The sequence below is a fragment of the Pongo abelii genome, chromosome 1 (assembly GCF_028885655.2).
Source record: "Pongo abelii isolate AG06213 chromosome 1, NHGRI_mPonAbe1-v2.0_pri, whole genome shotgun sequence".
NCBI lineage: Eukaryota > Metazoa > Chordata > Mammalia > Primates > Hominidae > Pongo > Pongo abelii.
In genome coordinates, this window is record NC_071985.2 from 37,394,557 (window position 1) to 37,416,266 (window position 21,710).

The 21,710-nt window shown below is 39.6% G+C and overlaps 2 protein-coding genes across 3 annotated transcripts in view; one reads left to right on the forward strand and one right to left on the reverse strand.

The window, feature by feature from the left end:
- The window catches only part of DTL (denticleless E3 ubiquitin protein ligase homolog), a 69,320-nt gene extending 52,445 nt beyond the window's left edge, over positions 1-16,875 (reverse strand). Inside the window, exons 1-5 of the mRNA XM_024247764.3 lie at positions 16,475-16,875; positions 9,210-9,335; positions 7,552-7,650; positions 5,105-5,166; positions 4,900-5,020 (exon numbers count right to left, since the gene is read on the reverse strand). Of these exons, the coding sequence (XP_024103532.1) occupies positions 4,900-5,020; positions 5,105-5,166; positions 7,552-7,650; positions 9,210-9,335; positions 16,475-16,526 (460 nt within the window). The 5' untranslated portion in view covers positions 16,527-16,875. The remainder of the gene's footprint in view (positions 1-4,899; positions 5,021-5,104; positions 5,167-7,551; positions 7,651-9,209; positions 9,336-16,474) is intronic.
- INTS7 (integrator complex subunit 7) overlaps positions 16,836-21,710 on the forward strand; it is a 99,323-nt gene continuing 94,448 nt past the window's right edge. The window contains exons 1-2 of one of the 2 annotated variants that reach the window (XM_024247761.3): positions 16,836-16,929; positions 17,014-17,073. In XM_024247761.3, coding sequence (XP_024103529.1) covers positions 17,058-17,073 — 16 coding nt within the window. In that variant the 5' untranslated portion in view covers positions 16,836-16,929; positions 17,014-17,057. Of the gene's footprint in view, positions 17,074-21,710 lie in introns of both variants that reach the window. The other variant, XM_002809488.6, reaches the window with a different exon arrangement.

Consider the following 21,710-nt stretch of genomic DNA (forward strand, 5'->3'; position numbering starts at 1 on the left):
ATTCTAAATTTAGATTGTGGTGATAGCTGCACAACTTAGTGAATAAACTAAAAACCACTAAACCGTGCACTTTAAATGGATAAATTTTATGGCTTGTTCATTTTATCTTAAGTTTAGGATAATTGAAAAAAAAGAAAACCTCAACGATGCATGGGATAATTTAGAAAAGTCAAATACATGAGTAATTGGAAAAAAAAAACATATATATATATATATATGAGTAATTAAGGTAACAGAACAAGCAGGGAGGAGAGAGAATATGAATAAATTAGGCAGAAAAAAATATTTCTTTCTTTTTTTTTTTTGAGGCAGAGTCTCGCTCTGTTGCCCAGGCTGGAGTGTGGAGTGTGGAGTGCAGTGGTGCGATCTCAGCTAACTGCAACCTCTGCCTCCCAGGTTCAAGCGATTCTCCTGCCTCAACCTCCTGAGTAGCTGGGATTACAGGTACCCACCACAACGCCTGGCTAATTTTTGTATTTTTAGTAAAGATGGGGTTTCATCATGTTGGCCTGGCTGGTCTTGAACTCCTGACCTCAGGTGATCTGCCTGCCTCAGCCTCTCAAAGTGCTTGGATTACAGGCCTGAGCCACCATACCTGGCCCGGAAAAAGTATTTCAAGAAATGATAGAAAAATTCCTATTCAGTAAAAAGGAATTTACAAATACAAAAAGCTCAGCAAGCCTCAAACAGGAAAACTGTGAAGGGAACCATGACTAGACATACCACAGTCAAACTGCTAGAAACCAAAGACAGAAAATCCTGAAAGTAGTCAAGAAAAACAGCATATTATATACAGGGAAATGATTTTAACAACCACAGAGTTCTCAATGAAAGCAGAGATGATAGTGGAACCACTTTAGGCAATGAAAGGAAAAAAAAGCTGTTGACCCAGAATTTCATATCCAACAAAAATGTCCTTCGAGAATGATGATGAAATAAGGACATTTTCAGGTAAAGAAAAACGAAGGTAAATTATTACCATCAGACTCACACTGTAAGAAATGTTAAATGAAGTTGTTCAAGGAAATGATATCAAAGGAGAGGAAAAAGATGGCATTGCCAGGGAGAAATCATGAGTTCAGGGAGGAAATTGTGGGTTCAGTTTTTGATATGTTGAATCTGAAGTACTTGCAGAAAGGTTAAGGCTAGGAATATAGATCTGGGTCAACACAAGTAGGATGAAAAACAAAACAAAACTGGTACAGATGAAACTGTCCAAGAAGGTATAGGTTGAAAGCAAAAAAAGGCTAAACACCAAATCCTGGGCCTTGCTAACACTTCAAGCTAGGTAAAAGCAACTATGAAAGAATAAAGAGAAGGACAGAAGGAGTACCAGAGGGAGTGGGATATCAGAGATTCTAAGCAAAGACTTTTATTGCAATTTTATAAAAGACCAAAAGTGTAACATATTATACAAGCAGAAGAAAAGACCTGAAAAGTTTCATGCTTTCTGATAATTAGATAATTAATAACCTTAGCAAGAGTGATTTCAGGAAGAGGGCTAGATGTGGAAAATAGATTAAACCAAATTAAAGGAGATGGAAAATATGAAACAGTAACAACTAAAAGAGAACACAGGGTTAAGACATTTGGGAAAATAGGCTATAGACATTCTTGAGTCTTTCCTAAGGAGAAACAGCCAATAGAGAGGGAGAACTTGAAGATACAGGGTAGTGGGGATACATGTGTTGGTGGAAGATCTTGGGAAGGATCAAGAATGTTTCTCAATTTTAGCTACACATTGGAATCCCTTGAGGAACTTAAAAAAAAAAATGCCTGGCCCACTTGCAAGAGATTCTCATTTAATTAAAACTTGAGAATGAAGAATGAGAAAGAAGGTGTAAATATAGGTAAGTTTGTAGGAGAGGAAATAGAAATAAATTTATAATCAATTTTAATTATCCACTAAAAGTTCTAATACCTGCCCTTTTGCCACACAAAGCACTTATCTGAGTCCATTTTCTTTGCTTTTAGTTGGTAGATACTTAGGGAAGGCAAATTCCATTAGCATGACTATGTCCAGTTAGGATTATTTGTATCCTACCCACGTAGGGTGGAAGGAACTGGACCAAAGATGTTTTCTACCATACTACCTACAAAAACCCCCACAAAACACTAAGTATTTATATGTCCTCTGTTTGATTATAGATAGATCGATTGATTTAATTAATTTATTTTGAGACTGGGTCTCACTCTATTACCCAGGCTAGAGTACGATGGCACAATCAAAGCTCACTACAGCTGCAAACTCCTGGGCTCAAGCGATCCTCCCACCTCAGCCTCCCAAGTAGCTCGGACTATAGGTGCATACCACTGTACCAAGCTAATTTTTTATTTTCTTAGATATAGGGTCTCACTATGTTACCCAGGCTGGTCTTGAACTCCTGGCCTCAAGCAATCCTTCTCAGCCTCCCAAGTTGCTGGATTATAGGCATGAGCCACCATAATGAGCTCAGATTAAAAAAAAAAAAGTATTCATATTTCACCTCACTTTTATGTCTACAATATTTTTGTGACCTAAATAGACTAGGTATTTACCTCATAAAATTAGAAAATGAAGGCCCAAGGAGGTAAAAATCACTTTGCCCAGGAGGCCAGAATAAAACAAAGGGCTTCCATGTTTAGTTGCAAAGGTTTGCTCTGCAAGAGGGCTTACGGCTGATGGAGTGAGTGGAGCTATTATCTATTCTGTTTTACCAAAACAAACCACAGGGCTTGGGAGTAGTATCTGATCAGACTAATTTACACTACAGCACCTATGAACTACTGAAAATCATGAAAAAAGCCACCTGCTCCAATCTCTAACTCAGTGCCTTTTCTTCTACAGCTCATTGTCATAGGCTGATTCACATGCAGAGTTGTAAAAATTAAGCAAAAGGACCAAAAGATATGTTTTCCACTACTCTTTAGTTAGGTAAATTTTCATTATCTTAAAATTATTTTTACAAACTCTGAACTATGACACAGGAGTGTAGAAAACTAGAACACAAGCATACCTAACTACTTAAATATGTTAATAAAGTTATGCAGAAATAAGAAAAATCATGCCATATTTCCCCTTCAAGGTTCCAGTTTCAACTGCAACCACAGTAGATTAAAACTGACTTTCTTAAAAGTCCAAGCCCGGCTGGGCATGGTGGCTCATGCCTGTAATCTCAGCACTTTGGGAAACCAAGGTGGGCAGATCACTTGAGGTTAGGAGTTCGAGACCAACCTGGCAAAACCCTGTCTCTACTAAAAATACAAAAATTAGCCGGGCGTGGTGGTGCACGCCTGTAATCCCAGTTACTTGGGAGGCTGAGGCATGAGAACTGCTTGAACCCGGGAGGTGGAGGTTGCAGTGAGCCAAGATCACACCACTGCATTCCAGCCTGGGCAAGAGTGAGGCTTTGTCTCAAAAAACAAACAAACAAACAAACAAAAAACCAGTCCAAACCAGCTTAACCTCCTAAATGGCTTAGGTGAATAAATGAAAACATTTGATTTTTAAAATAGAGTACTTTTTTTTTAGTGATAAAGGAGATTATAATGTCTGTCACTATTATTCAGCGATTAAAGTCAGATTACTTCAGAGACTCCTTTGAGAGAAATGTTTCTTGGTCCATTTAAAAAAATTTATTTAGTGAGAAACAAATGGTAAGGAGAAAACAAAACAAAAAAACAGAAATGAAGCGCTTATTCAGACACCACTGATAAGTTTTTCCCTAGCTGCTACAGTACTGTGCTGTTATATAACTCTTAAATCTTCCTTGTCCATTATAACAATATAAACATAGGAAAATCAATTTTAAGTAATAGTTGAAAACATAATAGAAAATTGGGCCATTTGGCTGGGTGTGGTGGCTTACGCCTGTAATCCCAGCACTTTAGGAGGCCGAGGCAGGTGGATCACGAGGTCAGGAGTTCAAGACCAGCCTCGCCAAGATGGTGAAACCCCAGCTCTACTAAAAATACAAAAATTAGCTGGGTGTGGTGGCAGGCTCCTGTAATCCCAGGTACTTGGGAGGCTGAGGCAGAGGACTGCTTGAACCCGGCGGGTGGAGGCTGCAGTGAGCCGAGATCGAGCCTCTGCACTCCAGCCTGGGTAACAGAGACTCCATCTCAAAAAACAAACAAAAAAACAAGTAAAAAACAAAAAACAGGCCATTTAAACCAAATACATGATAAATTTTTAGGTAGAAAATCATGTTGTTTATCAGCCTTACAGCTCATTTAGATTTTACAAGTAGAGTTAAAGTAACTGTTTTACAAATAGAGTTAATGAGTGCCCAGTACAAGGTTTTAACTTCAATGAACAATCAAAGTTGAACAATGGTATTGTAGCTATTTATAAATCTTTACCTTATGTGCAAGATTATAGAAAAACTTATCAAAGACTCTTGACTTTCAGGGACAAGCTAGAGATAATGTCCAGAAGAGTGGGCCTAAAACCAATTTAATTTTATTAAGATTTTCAGTCATACTAGAATCTTAATCACCTGGCTGGGTGCAGTGGGTCACACCTGTAATCCTAGCACTTTGGGAGGCTGAGGCAGGTGGATTGCCCAAGCTCAGGAGTTGTAGACCAGCCTGGCCAACATGGTGAAACCCCGTCTCTACTAAAAATACAAAAAATTAGCTGGGCACAGTGATGCGCACCTGTAGTCCCAGCTACTCCGGAGGCTGACGCAGGAGAATCACTTGAACCCGGGAGGCAGCGGAGGTAGCAGTGAGCCGAGATGGCGCCACTGCACTCCAGCCTGGGAAACAGAACAAAACTGTCTCCAAAAAAAGAATCTTAATCATCTATGTAGGTAAAGTAGTAACTTTGATAGGGGAAACGGTAGAAACAATTATAGGTTCTTATCTCCCCACTGCAAAGAAGGTTAAGGAGATGAAAGAAGATAAGCACAAACCTACCTTTCTCAAACTTAGAAAAGGCAACTGACTTGAGGCTGCATTGATGACCTTTGCATGTTCCAATCAGCTCACCAGCTTTTACGTCCCAAAATTTGGCTGTTTGATCACCTGCTGCTGTAACCTTTCAAAAATAAGGTAAGCACAATTTAATAAAGCAATCCCTTATCAGTATTTACCCAGATCCTAATGAAATAAAGTCACTTACAAGTTTAAGTTCACCAGGAACCCAGGCCAGGTCAAAGACGGCATTCCAGTGAGCCATCCATTCTAAACAAAGAAAATGGTAAATGTGAAATGTCTAAATTGTATTCTGTAGCAGCCATATTAATATAAGTTTAAATGCCTGGAAAGCTGTAGTAGTAAAATGATCAGTAGTCAATCATTAGAGAAATGCAAATCAAAACCACAATGAGATATCATCTCACGCCAGTCAGAATGGCAATTATTTAAAAAGTCAAGAAACAACAGATGCTGCCAAGGCTGCGGAGAGACAGGAACAGTTTTACACTGTTGGTGGGAATGTAAATTAATTCAACCATTGTGGAAGACAGTGTGGCGCTTCCTCAAAGACCTAGAACCAGAAATACCATTTGACCCAGCAATCCCATTACTGGGTATATACCCAAAGGAACATAAATCATTCTATTATAAAGATACATGCATGCATATGTTCACTGCAGCACTATTCACAATAGCAAAGACATGGAATCAACCCAAATGCCCATCAATGATAGACTGGATAAAGAAAATGTGGTACATATACACCATGGAATACAATGCAGCCATAAAAAGGAATGAGATCATGTCCTTTGCAGGGACATGGATGGAGCTGGAAATCATTATCCTCAGCAAACTAACGCACAAACAGAAAACCAAACACCGTATGTTCTCACTCATAAGTGGGAGCTGAATGAGAACACACGGACACAGGGAGGGGAACAACACACACTGGGGCCTCTTGCGGGGGAGCACGGAGAGGGAGAACATCAGGAAAAATAGCTAATGCATGCTAGGCTTAATACCTAGGTGATGGGTTGATATGCGCAGCAAAACCACCATGGCACATGTTTACCTACGTAACAAACCTGCATGTCCTGCACATGTACCCTGAACTTAAAATAAAATAATAAAAATAAAGATGCACACATAAAAAATCAGTGGTCAGCACCCTTTGGCATGAGCAAAGACAATTTGTGGACTCACAGAAATTACACATTCCCTTACTACATGAGAACTGCTACCATCTGATGTCAAATTCCTTTCCATGAGTTCACTAGTAACATATTCTCTAAAATGGAATCTTTCTGAAATATATTCCAGTTCAAAAATCTTCATGATACTGGCTGGGCACAGTGGCTCACACCTGTAATCCCAGCACTTTGGGAGGCTGAGGCAGGCAGATCACTTGAGGCCAGGAGTTAACCAGCCTGGCTAATGTGGTGAAACCCCATCTCTACCAAAAATACAACAACAACAACAAAAAACCAAAAACAAAAAGAACTTCATGATGCTCTCTGAATGGAATGTAAAATACTTTAGTTTGACATTCAACATTTTGCATTCTTTAGTCTTTATCTTGGTTGCAAGCCTCATCTCTCACTGTTCTCGGTATCTTATTCCAAACAAATTGGTCACTTCCTATTTTATTATATCCTAGGCTTTTCTATCTCTAGACCTTTGCTAATGCTTTTCCCTTCACCTGGAGTGCCCCCTTCCATTTCCACTGGTCTAAATACCATCATCCAACTCAAATGACCCATCCTTCATAAATTTTTCTAGCCTTCTTTACTACATGAGAGCTCTCTCTTTGACACCAGTGTGTTTTCTTTCTACTTCTACATCATTTATAGTCTTTGTTTTATTTCAGTTATTTTGACACTTGACTTATGGGTTCCAAATTATCAGCTTCTTAAGGTTAGAACTTTGCTTTAAACATGACAAATGCTTGATTAATATAAGTATTTTAAAGCAACACTTCTCTAACCACATTAAGTGTTAAAGATTCAACTTTTTGAAGAATTGTTTTTAATCCTAAAAAGTATTTTTCTTAACTTAAACAAAGGCATTGTCACAGTTAACAGTTATTGACAGATAGGCAGTCCACCATTCACATCTAATCTGGTCCCTAAAAAGACTTAATCAGAAGTTAATATAATTGGGAATGTGTTATATATACTTCAGATGTTTGTCCTTTCCCAAATCTCATGTTACAATTTAATCCCCAAAGTTGGAAGTGGGACCTAATGGGAGGCATTTGGGTCATGGGGGTGGATCCCTCATGAACAGATTAATGCCCTCCCTAAGAGGTGAAAAGATGAGTGAGTTCTCACTCTACTAGTTCCCTGGAGAGCTGATTGTTAAAAAAGAGCTTGGTACTACGCCCTTCTCTTGCCACGTGACCTCTGTATTCATGGGCTCCTCTTTGCCTTCTGCCAGGAGTGGGGGCAGCCTGAGGCCTTCACCAGATGTCTAATATTCTAGCCAGCAGAATCACGCACCAAGTAAACTTTTTCTTTATAAACTACCCAGTCTCAGTTATTCCTTTATAGCAACACAAGACAGACTAAAACAGAATGTGTTCAAATAATAATATACTTAAGGGTTTGCAAAGTTTTTTAAACGTTAAAACAAAAATTGTAGACCTAGACTTACCTTTGAAGCACTTCTTTCTGAAACTTTGTGATTCTGTGTTATACAATCGAACAAAGCCTTCTTCATTGGCAACTGCTAGTACATGTTCCATATTGGGAGCTAAAGCAGAAATAAAGAATAAAATATATAAAGAGTAACACAAATTTTTTTTTTTTTTTCCAGACGGAGTCTTGCTCTGTCACCCAGGCTGGAGTGCAATGGTGCAATTCGGCTCACTGCAACCTCCACCTCCCGGGTTCAAGTGATTCTCCTGCCTCAGCCTCCCAAGTAGCTGGGATTACAGGCATGCACCACCACGCCCAGCTAATTTTGTATTTTTACTAGAGACGGGGTTTCACCATGTTGGTCAGGCTGCTCTTGAACTCCTGACCTCAAGTGATCCACCCGCCTCAGCCTCCCAAAGTGCTGGGATTACAGGCGTGAGCCACCACGCCTAGCCACAAAAATTTTTAAGCTTACTCAAAACCACCAAAATTTTCTTCAGATAATCTTGTATTTAGAGAAGTGCTAAATCGAGGGTAGTACTTAAAACAAGAGTGGTACTGGCCAATGGCAAACAAAGGCATATGATGATGTAGGCCGCCAGCAGGCTGAGTCTATTAGTTTTTTTAATCATATTTTTATTTACTTATTTTTACCACAATCATGACTATGTAATATTCTATTAGTTTTTGTTTGTTTTTGAGAGACAGTCTCGCTATGTCACCTAGGCAGGAATGCAGTGGCGTGATCTCGGCTCACTGCAACCTCCGCCTCCCAGGTTCAAGCGATTCTCTTGCCTCAGCCTCCCCAGTAGCTGGGACTACAGGCATGCACCACCACGCCCGGCTAATTTTTATAAGGAGTCTATTAGCTTTAAATTTCCTTTTCACAACTTTTTCTTTCCTCTCAAACTATTATGGGTGGAGACAAATACTTCTATTTCTTTCTTCTTTTTTTTTTGGAGATGAAGTCTCACTCTGTCACCCAGGCTGGAATGCAATGGCACGATCTTGGCTCACTGCAACCTCTGCCTCTCAGGTTCAAGTGATTCTCTTGTCTCAGCCTCCCAAGTAGCTGGGATTACAGGGGTGTGCCACCACACCCAGCTGATTTTTTGCAATTTTAGTAGAGACGGGATTTCACCATGTTGGCCAGGCTGGCCTCGAACTCCTGACCTCAAGTGATCCACCTGCCTTCGTCTCCCAAAGTTCTGGGATTACAAGTGTCAGCCACTGTGCCCAGACCTACCTTGGCCTCCTAAAGTGCTGGGATTTCAGGTGTGAGCCACTGAGCCTGGCCGAAGTACTTCTATTTCTGTTCATATATTCCCCAATGAGTCACAGAAAGATACATTCAACCAGATCAAAGGGTATGTATCTACTGGATAAAACAGTTTTCATAGTAGCTGAACCTTTGCAACCCTTTCCTTATATCGACTTTTTAAAAATGGTGCTATAATAGTCTTATGCTTTAGAGGAAACATATAGTTATGCTAATGATGTACAGAGATTAAAAAAAGTCTATTTTATAAATCAGAAGACAACAGTTTTTACAAAAACTCTTAACATCCACCTAATTTACTTTTCTTTGAAAGGGAAATACTCTAGTATATTTTCCCTATAAGTGTGAAACAGATCATTTCTGTCCAAGCCTTGCCTAGATAGTAATTCTCTTACCAGAAGAGAAGGTACATCCAAAAGGAGGAACTGGGACTCCTGTTTCTCCATAAGAAGTGTGTTCATCATTACCACTGCACTGATAACCAGTCAGAAGGGATTGTAGAGGGTATTGTGAAGACCATCCTAAAACAAGACAATTCCTTATAGAATTCCAATAGAGCATCACATTTCAGCATTTTTAACAAATTCAGGGGTAAATATTTGTCCTTAAGAAACTTTAGATATTAACATAGATCCACTTACTATTAATATCTATGGAAGACACCATTTCTGTTATTTCATTAAGGAGTCCTAAGGGAAAAATGAAAGAGCACTTCCAACTTCTGGGGAGGTATAGCTTTGGGCTTACTACCTAAAATGGAGACTCTCACTAGTACATTGAGATTAGAAGAAACAAGAGGCCTCTGCATATTAAAAAAGATCTTCCCCCTTCTCTTACCAAAGAGACAACCACAAAAGCATTCCATTAAAACTGCTCTCCCCTTCAATTAAATTCTTATTCCAGAACATCATACAAAATCCAATGGTCAAAGAGCCAAAGAAAATAATATATGTCAATGCAACTACTATAGCCAGTAACATATTCACCAAATTTACTTCCTTTTTCCTTTAGTGTTGAAATTGTGGGAATCTAAAATGTTAATAGCAACAATTATAATATCTTAAATTTTATTAGAGAAATTGTAAAGTGAAGTGCTATGTACCTACCCCTAGAAAACATTTAGTTAGCCCTGGCTAGTGGTAGTGGGTCAGGGAGTCTTTACAGGAGGTCTTGAAAGATGGGTAAATTTTCACTGAATTTAGAACAGAGAATAAGAGACTCGGGGTGGAAGAAAAGTTTATTCTGCTTGGGTCAGAGATCTAACGTGCACTATGCTCCTACATAGTAAAGACATCTTCAGAGATTTGTTTTTAACATACTTATTTGTGATCAAGACATTTTAAATATACAAAATAAACATTCATTCAACAAGTAATTACTGAAAACCAAATGTTCAACAAGCATTGGAGGAAACACTGAGTTTACAATCTATTGAAAGCATCTTAAATAATTAACAAACTCACATTTTAGGGTACTCTGAATTCCCACTTTTCATCAAAAGTACTATGTGGAGAATACTTCTTAGCCTGACAAATCTACATTTGGATGTTCATAGACATAATCTGAAGGAATCAACAGAAGGGCACCAAAGAAATTTAATCCAAATTTAATTAGCTCTGGGGCCATCATGTCATAATTTCAACATCAGATATCATTGTAAAGGAGCTGTTAAAGACCACTAAAAGAATGCAATAGGCCGGGCGCGGTCTGTCACGCCTGGAATCCCAGCACTTCGGGAGGCCAAGGCAGGCGGACCACGAGGTCAGGAGATCTGAGACCATCCTGGCTAACACGGTGAAACCCCGTCTCTACTAAAAATACAAAAAAAACCCCAAAAAACAAACAAACAAAAATTAGCCAGGCGTGGTGGCAGGCACCTGTAGTCCCAGCTACTCGGAGGCTGAGGCAGGAGAATGGAGTGAACCTGGGAGGCGGAGCATGCCGTGAGCCGAGACCTCGCCACTGCACTCCAGCCTGGGCAACAGAGCGACACTCTGTCCCCATCCCCCCAGCCCCGCAAAAATGCAATAGTTATGTTGAGGTCACAAGTATTAACCTACAGAATAAGTGTGTAAAAACAAAAGCCTCTGTTCAAAGGTTATGTAAATATACACGTTTTGGAATTTTAAAAAAAATCAACTGCAAAATACAAACTCAAAAGGGACTTTTGAACAACTTGGTTGAAATGAAGATGATACACTCCAAAAAATCTACAATTTTTTACAATTAAACAATGACTCTTTAACTCTGCCTCATTGCCTACAATTAACATCCAAATACCAATGAATGGTGAGTGATTGGTCCTTGCCTACCCCTCTACTTATGCAATCCCTGCAATACACACTTCACTGATGAACCCCCCTAAGGTACTTTTGGATCCTTATTGTGTTATGAACATGTAACTGTAATGCTTTCCTCCACAACACATTTGGAAAAAGCTATTATTTCCTCATTGTACAACTTAAGCCCCTGGAGTTACATGCACATATTCCAAGTAGTATACAAGAACATGAGAGTTTTCAGAGACTCAATTTCCAGATACAGTAGTTACCCCTCACCCGTGGTTTCGCTTTTCGTGGTTTCAGTTGCCTATAGTCGATGGTCTGAAACTATTAAACTGAAAATTCCAGAAATAAACAATTCATGTTTTAAATTGTGTGCCATTTTGAGTGGCAAGAAAATTTCACACTGTCCTACCCTGACCTGTCCAGGATATGAATCATCCCTGTGTCCAGAGTATCAGTGCCATATACGTTACCTGCTCTTTAGTCCCTTAGCTGCTTTGTCTGTCACATAGTTGGAAGGTCTGTCACATAGTTGGGAGTAGTAGCCTAATGTTATATCACATGGAAGCTGCTTTGTCTGTCACATAGTTGGAAGGTCTGTCACATAGTTGGGAGTAGTAGCCTAATGTTATATCACAGTGCCTGCCTACATCATTCATCTCACTTCATCTCTTCATGTTGTAGGTATTATATCATCTCACATCATCATGAGAAGGGCAAGTATAGTACAACGAGATATTCCGAGAGGCCACTTTCACATAACTTTTATTATAGAATATCGTTATAATTGTTCTATGTTATTATTAGTTATTGTTAATCTCTTACTGTGCCTAAACTTAATCATAGGTATGTGTCTGTATAGTAAAAAACACAGCATACATAGGGTTGGGTCTTGGAACGTATCCTTCAAGGATAAGGAGGTACTACTGTACTCAACTACGATATACAGTCATATGCCATGTAATGGCATTTTGGCCAAAGACAGACCGCATACACAATGGTGGTCTTACAAGATTATAATGGAGCTTAAAAATTCCTATTGTGTCTTAGTTTTTAACAAAAGGTTTGAAAAGTTAAGAAAAGAAAAACATTTAAAATAAAAAAACTTACAGAATAAGGATATGAAGAAATAAAATATTTTGTACAATTATACAATGTGTGCTTTATGCTACCTGTTACCACAAGGGTCAAAAAGTTAAAAAATTTAAGATGTTTTTAAGTTTAAAAGTTACAGTAAGCTAAGGTTAATTTATTATTGAAGAAAGTATTTTTTAATCAATTTAATGCAGCCTAAGTATAGAGTGTTTATAAAGTCCACAGTAGTATAATGTCCCAGGTCTTCGTGCTGACTGACCACTCACTCACTGATTCACTCACAGCAACCCCCGGTCCTGCAAGCTCCGATTAACAGTAAGCACCCTCCACAGGTGTACCATTTTTTATCTTTTATATCCTATTTTTACTGAACCTTTTCTATGTTTAGATACACAAATACTTACCATTGTGTTACAGTTGCCTACGGTATTCAATACAGTAACATGTTATACAGGTTTATAGCCTAGGAAAAATATATAGCTTAGGTGTGTAGTAGTTACACTATCTAGCTTTGTGTTTATACTCTGTGATGTTTGCACAATGATAAAATTACCTAATGATGCATTTCTCAAAATGTTATCTCCATTTCTAAGCAATTGGATGACTATATACGCATTTCTAAAACTCACCTGTCTGAAAAACCTGATGTCTCTGAGAAGGTTGAGGTACCACTTTTTCCCTTTCCCTTCATCACTTCCTTTCTTCCACTTTATAAAAGAAAGGCATTCCCGTGCCCCAATCTTAAACCTTGCACTGATCCAAAGAATAAAAACTTTTGGGTATCAAATATTTTTAAATAAAAACAAATAAACTGGTAGAACCTTAACTAAGAGATGATTAAATAATGCCTTCAATAAAGGGACCATAAACACCCAAATTCATCTCTTTAAAAAGATGTACTTCCAATAAAATTTTACTTTTGGTTAATAATTATTAAAATTGGTAATCTATATTGTTTTAATCAATCATATAGTACTAATAATTGAATTGAAAATTCAATCCATAAAGAAGTTTTAATACTTGGAGGCTTATGACAGAAAACAGCAATTTAAACACATTTTTTGACACAGAAGGGTATGACAGACTGATCAGTAAAAGAGCTTTTCAAGCATAAAATTAAATTACATTAGGAGAAATTCTGTAGGAGAAATGAAATGGAAATAAATTCAAGAGGAAAAAGCAGCTATATGGAATGTCTAGCAGATAAAGAGGAGTTTGTTCGTATTTTTCTAAAAAATGGATGATGTGATTATCAAATCACTATAGTATTTAAATTATATTAGATACACTTAAAAGAGTGATACAGCATTGTTATTTTTAAAATGTCAATATTCCCAATATGGTCAGAAATTATATTCTTTGCATTTGTTTAAGTTTATAATAAAAACTTTTAGATATCAATTTAAAAACACACAGAAGAGTAATCAGATTTCCATTTTAGAAGGATCATTAGCAGCAATGTGGAGAATAAACTGAAGATAGACAAACTAGGAAGGCCATCTGGGAGACTTCTTACAATCCAGACAAGAAGGCATTAGGGCCCAACCTAGGGAAATAGAATGGTAAAAATAGAACACATCCAGGATACAGTAAAGATGCATAATCATTACACATAAAGAAGAGAGGATGGATTCAAGAGATTTTAACAAAATGTTTTGAATGTGTAACTATGAGGAAGATGAAGAAGTCTTTAATTGACTCAGGTTTCTGGCAGGTTTAAATAATGAGGCCACTCCCTAAAATTGGTAATATTGCAGGTTTGGGGGAAAAGTTGAGTTCAGTTTTGGGTATTTGAGTTTGAGATGCTTGTGGCCAGTTTTGGGTATTTGAGTTTGAGATGCTTGTGGGATTGACCGTCTAATGATAATCAACCCACACAGCTTTTATAGAAATGAATCTCAGGTACAGGAAGTCTTCCAATAACATAATTTTGTACAATGTCATTTCCTCATACTGTTTATGAGGAAAAAATCAATTCCTGTTTGAGGCCATTGGCTGTGTGGAGTTTGTACATGCTCTCCCCATGTTCATAGGGGTTTTCTCCAGGTACTCTGGTTTCCTCCCACATGCCAAAGATGTGTATGTTAGGTTCACTGGTGTGTCTACATGGTCCCAGTAGACAATGAGTGTGTGTGAGTGCTTCCTGTGATGAAATAGTGTCTGGTCTAGAGCTGGTTTCCACCTTGTACCATGAGCTGCCGGGACAGGCTCTGGGCACCCACAGCCCTGAGCTGGAATAAGTGTGTCAGAAAATGAATGAATACAAATAATTGTAAAATAAAAATGGGTAAACCTTACAATAATCATACAAATGAATGACAATAAACGATTTGGTAGGAAAGGGCTCAGTGAGCTGCCATATTTGTGATTGTTTTTGAACTGGATGGTGGTATGAGGTGCTCCTTCCAATTTTCACTTTGCAAACATTTATTCCTTGATTTAGCCCACCGCCACTGTGACCGAGGTCACTCACTGATACACCAAAACTTGGATAATTATCTCACCTGTTTTTATTAATCTTTCTCAAATATATGTACAGCACACAATTATTTCAACATTTAATATTAAAAGTGCTTTGAGTCTTTCTTTAGAAGTTCGGTGGTGTTTGTGTGACCAAAATATGCCACTGGAACTTAATTCTTATTTATATCAAGTAGCCTATGGTAGTTAGTTTAGTTATACATTGTTTTCCCTAAAGTCACAGTTTCCAAGAGCCTATCTAGACATTAAGTGAGGACTTACTATATAAGTAATAGAAGGTTGTATGTACGTAGAAGTGGAAGAAGCCCTGGTTATGGCTGTAATCATCCAAAGGAGTAGGTAGAAGAAGAAAAGGGGTCAAGGATGGAACACCAACATTGAAGAGGAAAGGAGACAATTCTATAGATTTCAGTGGGTAACATATAATAATGAATGAATTTCAGTGACTATTATGTAACAACGAATGAGTACTTTGAATAGGAAAGAGGGAAGGGAAAGGTAAACACATGGAGAATTAGGAGAAAATCTGTCACAAAATAGAGGCTGAACAGCTCCCCCAGGACACACATACAGTAAGGTATGGAGGTATAATAAAACCCAGGTAGTTTAACTTCAAAGACAAAGCTCTTAGCCACTGTGCGTACTGTCACTCTTAAACAGAGGACAAAGAAGTTACTCAAACAAGGTCCCAGGAGAGACAGAAAGAGGATTATTTAAGTATAATTACAAAGATTATCTTAAGAGGGAAATAAATAAGGATGGTATAAAGTTTCAGACTGCTAGCAGGAAGTTGAGGGACTACTTCTCAGTCTCTTTCTCAATATCATTTTCCTAGACTCATCCCTGAATATAAAAATTCCCTTTTCAGGTTCGTTTTCCACATGGTGTCAAGGGGAAAAAGAACCTCTGGCTATAGTCGACCTTCACATGAGTGAGATTTTATTTCTGTCCAAGGTTAGTCTGGGTAGTTAGCTCCCTTATCAGAAACTTACCAAAAAGTTTAAGTTGATGACATCCAAATCTAACCTCAAATCTCTTATTGCCAATGTTTTAGCGTAAGAAAATTAGTTAGATTTCTACATATTAACATGGGAATACGTTCAACTTATACCATTAAAGTGAAAAAACAGGACATTTTGATCCGATTTCTGAAAATAACAGATATTACCTCTAGCGTCGAAAACATCTGGAATAATATACTACAATCTATTAACAGGGGTCATCTCTGGCGGATGTGGTGACAGGCATCTTTTTCACTCTATAATTTAAATTTTTACGACCATGTAGTAAACGGGGAAAAAAAGATTTTGATCCTGTTGGAAGCAGATATCCTGTCTTCTCTGTTTGACTGAGTTCCTTAACAGCGGGTCATATTCACTGGTATATACCTATAGCAAATAGCTGGGCTCACTAAGATTCTACAACAAACGAATTAATTAATCAATGATTACGAGTTTTGACCATCTCAAATAACTGTTGAGAGAAACATATACACACAAATGCATGCATTTTCCCGTTAACGCGCAACGGAGATATAAGCTGTAAGGGGCCTTGGAAGGCAGTTATTTCGACGTCCCTGCCTACGTTACGATTTTAAAAGCCCGATTACGATTACAAGTGTCCCGAGGGGATGAAAGTACAGCCTTCTTCAGTAGTCCCCGCTAACACTAATTTACCCTTGCCATGGGAGAACTCAGAAGCTGAGTTCAGAATTGGAGTCGGCCCTAGTCGGAGGTGGCGTGTGTATCGGGGGAGATGAATTCCGCCAGCTCCGAGCAGCGGTTGGGACCGTTACTCACCATTTCTCAGGACGCCAAGCTGGGGCTGGCGGAGCACCGAATTGAAGAGCATCAGGGCCGGAGGGAAAGGCTCAGCTGAGAGAAAAGTCGTAGAAATGCCTCCAAGTTCAGCAGAAATCGCAGCTTGCGCCTCTCGCAACACAAATCGTTATCGCCTCCAACTCCCGCCACTGTAAGCCCCGGCCGCCAAACTCCGCGCCAAACTGACGTCACGCTCTCTGATTGGCTTCCGAGCGACGTCCGGGCGCCTCAGAGTCATTTCCCCCTTCGGATCCCCGCCTCCTTTTCTCCCAGCCGCGGGAACCTGGAGTCCAAGAGCTCCTTGAGCGCCTGCGCAGGGGGCAGCAGAGGCGCCGACAAACCGCGGGGTGACCAAGGCGCATGCGTAACAGGGCTTGACAGCGCGCGGAAGAAAAACCAGCAAGAAGGCGGTGGGAGAAGATGGCGGTCCTGGGGTAGAGTTTGCAATCTTTCTGACTAGGCTAGTCGAGTAACTATTCGGGTCATGGCGTCAAACTCAACTAAGTCTTTCCTGGCAGATGCCGGCTATGGCGAACAGGAACTGGATGCCAACTCTGCCCTTATGGAATTGGACAAAGGTATTCGAAAGAGCGGGCTGAATGGGTGAAACAGGCGTGGGGGGAAGTGGCGCCACCAGGTGGTGGTAGTTTCGGGAGAAGACGGATAGGCGCATGTGCATATCTTCGCTGGGCGGGGAGCGCCTGTGCTTTTGCTCGGGCGTGGGCTTTGACCCCTTCGGGAGGTTGCGGGAAATTTGCAGGATTGTCTGACTGGCCTTATACCGGCTAAACAAGTAGCGAGCTCTAGTGAGAGGCCCGTTTTGACCACTTGAGGGAGCAGTCCCCCGATTTTCTAAGCAGTGACAGTGGCTAGTTTCTAAGAAACACTACAAAGAAATTGTGAAATTGGTTTTCAGTCTGTTCAGTTGAGACCAGGTCGTCATGAAATGTGCTGAATAGTAATCTTGCACCGACTTGACAGCGATTCGTTTGATTTCCATAGCTCTGTTACCTGCGGGTTACAAGGCAGGCTATAAACCTTGCCAAGACCATACAAAAAGCAAGGGCCCTGCTCATTCTCTGCGGACAAGTTCCAGGAGTTCTGTTTCCGTACAGGGAGCAGCTTGGTGTAGAAGGAGCTTTGGGGTTATACTGAGTTAAATTTCAATGTCGCTAATTTTATGATTAACTTCATCTAGCCTCGGTTTGTTGTCTGCAAAATGGGTACAGTACCATTGAGCCGGCAGAATTGTATTAAGTGACTTAATGGTATGCAAAAGAAGCATTTAGTAAATGCTGAAGAGATATACCTCCCTTCTTAGATATGGATATGGGAGGCAAGGTCGGAAATTTGTCAGTAAAGAACTTGACTAGTTATATGAAACCTTTGTTTCATATTAAGGATTTTTATTGTACAGGAAACATTTTGGCAGCTGGTATACAATTAAATCTTGATTAATCGTAGCCAATATATAATGTTGGAGAACTGGACTAGAACTCAGAAGGATCTCTCTTTAAGTCCCCTTTGAGCCACTTCCCAGTTTTCTGAGTTGGACATGTCTGTTAACTTTTTTGGGACTCTTTTTCTGTTTATTTTTTAAACTGTGAATATTTTTAGTGGGTTAGTCTAAATAAGAGTTTCTCAGGCTCTTAAAAAAGCTTTTACCTTCTTTTGATAAACACAAAAATTTCACAGCCCCCTAATGGGATATTCCTTTGGTTGAGTCTCAATATCTTTAGTGCACCCCCATCAACCAAGAAAATTATGTTGAACTTTTCTTTCTCTTACCAAATCTTTAGGGGTTTTCTCCTCTGAAAAAAAAAACTATAATATTAAATGTGTTTTTCTTTTCTTTTTTTTTTTGGAGACAGAGTGTTGTTCTGTTGCCCAGGCTAGAGTGCAGTGGGCGCCATCTCGGCTCACTGCAACCTCCGCCTCCCGGGTTCAAACGATTCTCCTGCCTCAGCCTCCCGAGTAGCTGAAATTACAGGCGCCTGCCAACACGCCCGGCTAATTTTTGTATTTTTAGTATAGACAGGGTTTCACCATGTTGGCCAGGCTGGTCTCCAACTCCTGACCTCAGGTGATCCATCCGCCTCGGCCTTCCAAAGTGCTGGGATTTACAGGCATGAGCCACCGCGCTCGGCGTTAAATGTGTTTTTCAAACACTTTACTCCTCATTCTGATACATTTCTTTCTTATTCCTCAGTGAAAGTTACCGGTCAGGATAACATCTAATATCCCTACGAGTTCTAAGGACATTTTCTACCATTCTGGTCCAGCTGAGCTTGTCCCATGCTGACAGTAGGATAGTGGTTGTGGAACAGGGATAAAGATGGGGCACTGAAGAAGAGTCTAGAATGTTTTAATTCCTCAAATTTTGCAGTTGTAAGAAAACACAATTTTTCATTTTTAAAGAAGAGTTGAAATGAAAATATTTTATATCTGTAAGAAAGAAATCAGGTGTCAATCTTAGACACAGAGTAAGTGATCATTTTCACTCCTCCCAGCAATACCCGGCGTGAGTATTTTACAGATGAATCTCAGGCTCAGAAAGATGACTTGTTCTTTTTCATCTCATCTATAGTACCTTTTAAAGCTGTTAGGAAATTAAGTTATAGAAATAGCCAGTTTCATGTAGAATATAGTGGAGTATTTTAAATATTGAGTCTTTTCATCTTGTACCTGTTAAAGTATTTCTGTTTTGTAAGCTAAAGGTCAGAAGGCTACAAGTTCCAACTCTTTTTTCGTTCCCAAACTCCAAGGAATACTGTTTCTGAAATATCTCCCCCACCTCATCATACACACTCAGACACATGACTTATTTGATCAGGCTTTGTACTAGGAACATGGCAGTTAATGAAACAAAACAAAACTCCTGCCCCTATAGAGCTTACATTCTAGACAGCAGATGCAGACACTCAGCAAATATAGCAAACGTGACAGGTAGTGATACATACTATAAAGGAAAATGAAGCAATGAAAGGGACTGGAGAAAACTGATTTGGGGCTGGAGTTGATTTCTTATTTTATGAAGGACAGGCAAGAAAGACCTCCTCAATCAAGTGGAAGAACAGCAAGTACAAAGGCCCTGAGGTAGAAGCCTCCTTTGCATGCAGTTATCTGGAGCAAAGTAATAGGCAATGAGTATAGAAAGATAACCAGAGTCAGTCGGGCATGGCGGTTCACACCTGTAATCCCAGCATTTTGGGAGGCCGAGGTGGGCGGATCATGAAGTCAGGAGATCGAGACCATCCTGGCTGACATGGTGAAACCCTGCCTCTACTAAACAAAACACAAAAAATTAGCCGGGCGTGGTGGTGGGCGCCTGTAGTTCCAGCTACTCGGGAGGCTGAGGCAGGAGAATGGCGTGAACCCGGGAGGTGGGGCTTCCAGTGAGCTGAGATCACACCACTGCACTCCAGCCTGGGCAACAGAGCAAGACTCTGTCTCAAAAAAAAAAAGAAAGATAACCAGAGTCCCGTTCAGGTAGGGCCATGCGAGCCATCAAAAGGACTGGCTTTCATCCTGAGTGAGAAAGGAAACCATGGAGGATTTTCAGCAGGTGTGTGACATGATCTGACTTTCCTTTGAAAAGTGTCAGTCTGGCTACTGTGTTGAGAATAGACTGAAGTGGGGAGGGTCAGGGACCCAAGTAGGGAGACCAATGAGAAGGCAACTATAACAATCCAGGGAAAAGAAAATAGTGGCTTAGACTAAGGTGGTAACACTGAAAATGGTGTGAAGTGCTGAGATTCTGGATATACTTTCAAGGTAGAGCCAACAAAATTTGCTAATGGATTAGATGAGGATATAAGAGTAAGTGGTCAAGAAAACTTAGAGGTTTTTGGTATGAGCTACTGGGAGGATGTATGTATTGTTTACTGAAATCAAATCAGTTTGGGTCATGTTAAATTTGAGATGTCTCTTAGACATCCAAATGGAGATGAGTAGGCAGTTAGGCATAAGATGTAACCTTTGAACGCTATTTTAAAGAAATATTTTGTGGCACTGGTGTCCTTAGAAACACACTCGGGAAATGCTGCCATTCATAACCTGTTATATATTTATAACTGTTGTACTTTATTCTGAGCCTTTTGAGCAAGCATTGGCAGTAAGCTGATTGTTTCTGATCTCTATAGGAATAAGTGAATACTATTTTGAAGCTGACTCAATTCCATTACTTTAGGATGTAGTTAGTAACAGGAAAATCATCCTTCATATGATAGCCATTCATTTACTCAACAGATATTTACTGACCACCTGCATTGTCTCAGGCTCTGTACTCAGGCTAGGGGCTATATTGGCAAACAAGACTTTAAGGAGCTTGCATACAAATGTAAGGAGCTTGCATACAAATGTAAGGAGATGGACAATGCTAGATCAAATGTGGCGCCGTTAGTCAGGACAAGAAGTTGGATTTTGTGCAGAGTGCAATGGGAAGGCATTGAAAGTTGTAGGCTGATGGCCATGCTGACTGAGCTTCTGTAAGACTGAGCATACACAAGCAGAGTTAAGTGTCATAATCAAATACATTACAGCTTATGTTTATCTGACACATTTCATGATATAATCATTACTATACATAATTGGCAATATAAAGGATGCATCTCACAAAAATTAGTGTAACTTTTTCACTAATATAATTTCGTAGTCTAAACATTTTTAGATCAGCTGATGGAAGGTTATCCTGATGATTTGGGAAAACTTATGCAAGATCTCCTTCCCCCTGGGAAAAGAGGAGTCTTTTAAATGACATTATTCAGCCTATCTGCCTTCTGCAATGTTGACCTTGGAAAGGATGAGATGAAAGCAATGGGGAAGAGAGTGGTGACTCATTCCCTTTCTTGCAGCTGATGCAATGGGAAGGGAGGAAATATAGAGGATAGATTTGTTACTAGAGGTGCTGGTGAACGTAATGCTGTGTGAAAAAGCTTGATGGTGTGCTTAATGAAAAATTTAGTTATGAAATAGAGAAATGATGTGAACTAGGACAACTGTCTCTACACTAATTTCCCCCTTAGACGCTGTCACCTCACCTGTATTCCAAAATACCTGAATTCTCAGACCATCAAAAAAGATTGTCAAAAAAGACCACGGATTGCTTTTACATTATCGATATGGCTCAGATGTCGTTGGTGTTTCAGTAAACAAATATGAGGCCTTTGGGGAAGTATCTTCATAGGCCCTCCTCAAGAGAAAGGCCTCAGCAGCC